This window comes from Aplysia californica, unplaced genomic scaffold (assembly GCF_000002075.1).
Source record: "Aplysia californica isolate F4 #8 unplaced genomic scaffold, AplCal3.0 scaffold00086, whole genome shotgun sequence".
Lineage (NCBI taxonomy): Eukaryota > Metazoa > Mollusca > Gastropoda > Aplysiida > Aplysiidae > Aplysia > Aplysia californica.
In genome coordinates, this window is record NW_004797356.1 from 1,501,402 (window position 1) to 1,509,215 (window position 7,814).

The 7,814-nt window shown below is 40.3% G+C and overlaps 2 protein-coding genes across 3 annotated transcripts in view; one reads left to right on the top strand and one right to left on the bottom strand.

Annotated features, from left to right (window-relative positions):
- Positions 1–6,394, bottom strand: part of LOC101851935 — a gene marked incomplete at its 5' end in the record, with an annotated part of 8,314 nt that extends 1,920 nt beyond the window's left edge. The window contains 4 exon segments of the mRNA XM_005094645.2: positions 3,368–3,500; positions 3,631–3,819; positions 4,395–4,592; positions 5,024–6,394. Coding sequence (XP_005094702.1) covers positions 3,368–3,500; positions 3,631–3,819; positions 4,395–4,592; positions 5,024–6,085 — 1,582 coding nt within the window.
- Positions 6,395–6,961: 567 nt separating this feature from the next.
- Positions 6,962–7,814, top strand: part of LOC101852165 (phospholipase A2 group XV) — a 21,799-nt gene continuing 20,946 nt past the window's right edge. For both annotated transcript variants that reach the window (XM_005094646.3, XM_005094647.3), the window contains exon 1: positions 6,962–7,207. In XM_005094646.3, coding sequence (XP_005094703.1) covers positions 7,132–7,207 — 76 coding nt within the window. In that variant the 5' untranslated portion in view covers positions 6,962–7,131. The remainder of the gene's footprint in view (positions 7,208–7,814) is intronic.

Consider the following 7,814-nt stretch of genomic DNA (forward strand, 5'->3'; position numbering starts at 1 on the left):
GGTGAGAGGGAACTTCTATTGAACCTAGATAAAAACGAAACAAAAATGTTATCCCCAGTAACTTTATTATAAAAATATAAGTAGAACTTACTGCAATAAATGTGTAACAATAAAACAGCAAAAAGCATAACAGCTCAAACAAAAGCTCTTCAGTCCACATGATATTTAAGGTTGCCTGACATTTCCCCAGCTTTAAGGAGGGAAAAAGCATTGGCGAGGGGAGGCAGACGGTGGGAGGAGGAGGACAAATACCCACCTATGTACATAGATTCTTTCTGAAAATCAGGGACATTTTAAGCAATGAAATATTATACCTCTTTGACTTAAAGTACAGTTGAAGGATACTACAGATCATGCTAGTGACTCAAAGGGGACAACAAACGTCCAACTTCTGAATGAACTCCTTGAAACAATCAGAACAAGGGAAAACCCAAATAAGTTGAACCGCTTTAAGGACCTGGACCACCTGTGTAAGACAACCACCTACAAATACAGCCAATTTCCATTCCCCACCTACCTCCCCCCCCCCTCCAAGTTTTTTACTATATGATGGCACTGTCGAAAACATTAACTTATCCAAAGCAGCCGCCACCACTATATCTTATCAACCATCAGCCTACAACACCTGTCAAAGATGGCCATGTAAATCTCTCATCGCCCAGCCCATTGCCATAAATAAGTTATACTGGCCTCTGACACTGTGGAAAAGCCATCACAATCCATTCATCTTTTGCTGTTGTTAGCCAGTCCTATGAATGAACCAATTGTTGACTAGTACCTTACATAGGTCCCTCGCATCCCACTGTTTACCCAGGTTGACCAGGCAGTAGCAAATTTTCAACTCTTGGTGAGGGACGTGTTTGAACTGTCATAACCCATTAAATTAGCCCCTCTCACAACTGTAGGCCTAAAACAGTAGCGGCTCGTGGTTTATAGAACTGACCGGCCGTCATTCATGTCGACTATTCCTTTCCTTCACAACACACACACACATACACACACACACACACACACACACACACTCACACACACACACACACATTCTCTCTCTCTCTCTCTCTCTCTCTCTCTCTCTCTCTCTCTCTCTCTCTCTCCTTATTTTATACCCATACTTTCGCCATCCCCACCCCCTCCCCCACTCACACACACACACACACACCACTGTAAACATTGTAATATACTGTGAAAGAGCTAAAATATATGGTAGTGTCAAGAAACAATATTATGAATAACGTATGATGGAAGTTACTGAGATTAATAGAAACTGACTTGATCGGCACAGAAAAAAAACAACACTACTATGCCAGAAAACAAACTGAAAGTGAGAGGCAATAAACTGCAGGTCCTGGCCTTCAGTACTTTACTCGTACTTTCTACACCCCTACACAAAATATCGACGTGCACTGGACTCGTTAAATATATGTAATAAGAACTGTCCTGTCTGATGACAAAAAGATAATTGATACTGTACCAGTGACGCTGTCCCAAGCAGATCAAGTCTACAATCAGATAGATCTAGTATACAAAGCTGGACAAAGTTAGCACACAACAGTTTCTGATCATTATATCATCAAAATTTTTTCTTCAACGCACTTCTCACTTCTCAGAACAGAACACTTGTGTTGTAACAAAGTGGGAAAGTGTGTCAAATGCTAATTATAGAACTTGGTGTCTAGCTGGGGTGACGGTGGAAAAGGGGAGGGAAGGGAGGGGGTAGGCCTGGCCCAGACTCTGACAGCCGAGTGCCTATCGCTCTTTGTTAAAATTCTCTTTATATATCTTCACTAGACAATTCCTCCTTAAGCCGGCCAGACTCCTATGGGCCGGTAAGTTATTAGAGGGGAGAAAACGATGAGTAAATGTCAAACAGGAACTATAGGTGGTTAGAAGGTCAATAAACAAAAAAGATTAGTGCCATGCTAACAATAAATGTTCTGATAGTAATTAGAGAAAGGCTGAATGATAAATACATGTATTGCTGATAAAATAATACATGTGTCTGTGCTGCTCAAGACAGTCTCAATCTTAATTTTGTAAGCTACAAAGAGTTTTGGCAATTTAAGGGATGCCTCTATTCCTTCTCAGGGCTGTCGATGGATTTGTCCATGGGACTGACGTCATCGCTAGGCCAAAGCCCGCCGTGTGTTTGGCTTCGTACATAGTAGCCTACGAAGTTCCGCGAAGTGACGGCGTGATGGGAGGGGAGACAATTTAAAGTTACGAGCCGGCGCGATAACAAACGTGAAGGAATGAGGCTCTGTCGCGACAAATAAACAGCAGTGAATCCCACTTCTCTATTTGAGCGCCTTCAAATCGGCAAGAAGCTTTTTGAATGTTGATACATGTTTGTTTGGATTTACTGAAAACTGAATGAAAATCATCATCAGCAATAAATCTCCTGTCAACAGCCCAGCTGAAAAAAATCTAACCGGCACCGCCGGTCTTGCCCAGTTAACAAACCGCCCCTGCCTATATATAAATCACAATTGAGATGAGTGGTCACTCTGTTTACCTAGTAGGTAACAATTGAACATCAAGATACACTTGTGACAGAAGTGTCACTCATTTGCTGAGTGGTGGCTACCCATCTGTTTATTTTACCATGGCACTCAGTCTTCCTTATCCTTGTCTGACACATTTCGTTTTGTTTTACCCTTCCCCGCTGTCTTTCTCGTCTGATACACTTCGAACAGTTTAACACTCACAGCAGCCGTGAAACCTCCCTTTCTGCCCTCCCTCCAAAATAAAATACAGATTTTTAAAAATGTTTTCATGGGCCTTAAGACAGTCTTTAGTTGGGATCTCAGACTCAAGAGAATGGTTTGGTTTTTTTATTTTCATCTGTCATGCCTATGACAGCCACCTGTCTAAGATGGCCACTTTACTCCTCCACAAAGGGTGACTGTCTTAGACAATTTCGACTGTATTTCAGTCACAAAAAGAGACAACAGTCTGGAACTTCAAGGAAAAGTTCCTGGAAGACATTGAGAAAAAAGAGGATGAAGCAGAACATCTCTGAACAAAGGTAGACAAGTTTAACCAGACTGTGTGCATGGTGCAAAAGAGAAATTCTAGCACAGGAGCTATCAGTAAGGCTACGCTGGGAAAGGGACATACTTCAAACAAGAAGTTAATAAACAGAACAACAGAGATGTCTATGAATGTGTTTGACAAGCAAAAAGGCTAGCCAGGTTAAAAACCTTACTGCATCATGAGTGCATATATATATATAGTTCACAACATCTAACAAAAGCCCCTGGTGACACAATGGCATAATTCATCTCATGTCAAATTCTTTCTCCAAACAAAAATTTCAGTCTTTACATTGAAGTAGCACAATATAATATCATACAATAATAATACATACACTTGTATTGAACCAAGGAGTCAAACACACTTGCTCGCAGTCCAGGCTTGATGGATGAAAGTTGAATCAACCATTCATATACAGCTTCACGATCATAATCCATTCTAAGTGCAGAATTTATTATCTTTGTCACCTGAAAATTGAGGAAAAACAAAGAAAAAAACATCAAATTACACCATCGCTCTGAGGTAGTTTCTGAGCAATGTGCACAAAAGAAAAGAAAAGAATTCACAGAGAAAAAAAGAAAACCGACCAATTTATACCTGTGACGGCAACTTCTTCTGCAGTTCAGGGTACTGTTCAAGCAAAGAGTCTGCCTCTGAAAATTTCTCTGCAAGAACAAAACAGCGCCACAAGGATGCCCTTGGAGCAGTGATGGGAGGCTCAGCTTCCTCAAGGTCCTTGATGAATTGTTCTATGAGATCTCTGCGATGATCAAAGTGCTTGAGTGTCTGAAGAATAAAACATGTAGTGAAAAATTTGTTCAACATACGAGGAAAAATTGGGGCAGTAAAGTAAGCATATATATGAATAATTTATCTTAATTTTTCTTTCAGACATGTGCAACCTAGACATGAAAGTAAGGAGGACATAAGTCATTATCAATTATGTGGAATCCAATAGAAGGGAAAAGGAAGTGAGGCCGACTAAAGAAAACACAGAACCAACAAGTGGCAGGGGTTACAAGGAGGTTGTGGCATATATGTGGGAGCTGCTGCTGTTTAAGATATTGGCCCAGGATCAAGATGCATGGAGAGCTCTTGTCGGGATGTCTAAGGCACATGCAACCACTGACAAAGTAAGTTAAGTCTTAATAATAAATCAGCATACATACACACTAGAACTGTGCTCATTCAAGATATTCTCTTAACATACACACATAAACACACATGTACTTAGCTATCTAGTCTTACCTTCACATGCAGCAAAAATCACTGGCACATACAGTAAACACACACACACACAAAAAAAAAAACATACACAAAACCACACACACACACACACATACAGTGACCTTTTCTATTACCATTGTGCACAGTAATGTAAAGAACATATCAGCATCCTCAAAGTCTCGTGTACCATGGTACACAATCCTGAGCATTCCAACTCCCTCTTCAATACGACCACTATTGAAGTATGCATCACGTAAACTTTGATAGAACCGCTGATTGGTTGTCAGTCCATGATCTTTTAAAAATGCATGTACCTCAAGAAGACATTCTACCTGAAAGTAAAAATAAAAATATAAAAATGTTGTCTACTTAGTAAAATACACATTTCTAATCTGAGGGGGGGGGGGGGGGGGGAGGGGGGAGTTCTATCAAAATTTCATTGGTTGAAGATATCATTCAAATTGTATTTTTAAAACATTAAAAGATTCAACAGAACTCTCATACAAAATCAAAAGTCTTCATCTAAGAAAGACCAAAATAGAACTCATTATATTTTATAAATGTCATCAATTTGATAAGTAATGGAACAAATCCAACTTACGTAATACAAACATTGCCATTTTTGTGACTACACAAGATCTGAATTAATAGAATGTATATATTATATTTTTTATATATATATAATCCATGCTCAAACCAAAATGTGAAAGAGATAGGGGCGAATATGTTTCTCACTTTGAAAACTTTTTGAAATAATTCTCACCTCTCCAAGGTTTGCCAGTTGTTGCAACAGGTCAAGAACTACAGTCTGATCAGGAATCACACCAACCTCCACAGCTCCTCTCAAGGCTAGTACAGCTTTCTCCATCTCCCACATCTCCATGAGAGACATCAAATGTTTTTCCACACTTTCAAATGCTGGTGCTTCACTGTCATTGTCAAGTGGAGAAATTAGATGTGGAAGCATTTGTTTGATGTACTTAGTGGACTTGGATGAGGCTTGCTGTTTATTCTTTACTCTGGGACTCAGTTGTGGAGCTTTCATAGACTTCTCCGACTGCTGGACAAGGCTCATCAGATCATTGAACACTGCATTTTTGTCCCCAGAGCTGGAACTTGAAAAAGCCCGATTGACAAAAAAATGATTTTTATTCAAGCTGCCAGAAATGTGGCGTATAGTCCAAAATCGAAAACACAGTAATGACTGACTGGCTCGAACATTGAAAATATTTTGGCATGAAAGTTTTCTCCCGTTACCAAAACACAGTTTCTTGACAATTACATAATTACACCCATCAACATGGCAAAGATCTAGATCTAGATGTTTTCTATCAACAGAAGGGGAGATTAACTCCTTATTGACACCAAGTCCACGAGCATGAAAGTCCACAGACAGATTTGTCTCCACACGAATATTATTAAAACAATCATAAAAAGTATGGATATGGGCATAGAGTCTTGGGATGTTCCTGCTGCTAATGAAATGGTACAGGACTTGTACCTTCTTCATTGAAAGAGTCACATCATTACAACACCAACCTCTGTCAACCTCCTTAGTCTCATTCTGTTGGATGTCACTGTTGACAGGATCTCTAATTTGGCACTGTCTTCCAAAAATGCCAGACCTTTTACTTTTGTTGCTACTCTCATTTTGATGCAGAAGTTGAAAAGAACTGAGGGTCTTTACAGAATTGGACATCAACACCCTCAGTTGACATTGGTGAGAGGAAAACCCAGCAGTGGACGTCAAAACACGGCGCCTCCTAAACAATGAAAACAAGCGGGATACATGATCTAGATCTAGAGCTGTGGGAATTTGCTTCATTTTTCGTCTACAAGAACATCTGAGCGGGAGACTGAGTGAGAGATCGACCCCCTCTTCACCCTGCTACGTCGTATGAAGATAAGAAGGCGTATAGGCCTACCTTGATCTTGAACGTGCGTATAGGCCTAGTGTACATCTAGAATCTATGTCTTGAACAGAAACAATCGGAATCAATCGCAACCGTTCCTGCTGACAACTCGATCACTCAGTAGTCTGGTCAAGTTTTGTCTGTGATCTGTGTGTCCGTCAGACTGCAAAATGTTTAGATCTAAAATCTAGATATAAACACTTTCGGTTTCGGTTCTAGATCTAGAATCTAGATCTAGATATATAGGCCTAGGCCTTTTTTCATTTGTTTTGAAAATGTTTTGTTTGACCGACACTGTCAAAGGTGTGCAACTCTCAAAATTCAAAATAGTTTTTAAAATTCTCATTATTAGATCTCTAGAATCTAGCTCCCTTGCACAGAGTCGTTTGAAAGCCGAAAGAAGGGGGGGGGGGTATGTTTAATTCGTTACAATATTTTCTAATAATAGACTAGCCAGTGATTTTCATTCTTTTGTAGGAGTACCATGAATTTTAATAGAGATCTATAGATCTATAAAAGTAGGCCTAAGTTTAAGGCCTTTGGGGGTGTGACGATCATGTGAGAGGTCGCGTCTCGTTCATGCAGCTAAAAATTTATAGGCATATATGAGCTGTGAAATGAGGCCAGTTTATTTAGCATCAGCAATTACAGGAAGAATAAAAGGAAGCGGAAATAGCAAAAAAGTGGTTCCTGCCGTAATTTATTTTGCGGAAACAGGAGCTGCAACGCGCTGCGTGGTAAATGAACGTAGGTTGATCTCATGCTTTGACCTGGCTACTCGCTTTCCCTTGATTCGTCGTCCGTCAGTGCTCAGTACGTCAGTCAGTGTCAGTCATAAACATTGTTGTTGTACGACAGGTTGGAAGTGACAACGCAGAGAAAGGACTTGGCGTCTGTCGCTGTCACTGTTCACAACAATAACAAACACTCGTGCTGTTTCGCAAAGTGACTTTTCAAGATGAAAGCGACTTTTATTTTTCTGTCCATTTTCATAGTCTGTTGCGTGGCTGGTCCAAGATATCCAGTGATTCTTGGTAAGTTTTAAATTTCGCAAGTAGTCTAGAATCTAGACAGGCCTCTAGAATTCTAGATCCTAGATGATCTAGAGTCTAGGTCTAGATCTAGATCTAGATCTAGATTATAGATACATAGATTCTAGATAAATCTAGATCTAGATATAGATTCTATAGGGCAATTGAAACATCTTGACTCTTGACAGACATTTTTGTCATGGAAGTGGCTATCCTCACCCAGGCCAGGGTGAATAAAAAGGAAGTGATTTAATTTATATGACAAAACGTATTGGAGTCACTATAGTGGCTGTCTAAGACAGGTGCTTAGTGTGATAGGGGTTGCGTGTTAAATTATGGTGGCCGCGGCCGCGTTGGACAGGTGCCCGTTTTACACAGTTGAATAATATAGAAAACGAAGTGACTATTTCTCCGAACGTTCGGAGAAATAGTGCCGATCTTTATTTCTCCGAACAGTTTCCGGCTTCCGGTCTCGTGATTTTTTGTCTATTTATTGCGAGAGTTCGGCGCCAACTTTCATTCTGCCTCTGGCCTCTGGTCTGGGAAGGAACACCGCATGGCAAGCCCGCCTACAGACAACCTTCAGTAACACCCACCACCATCATGCACA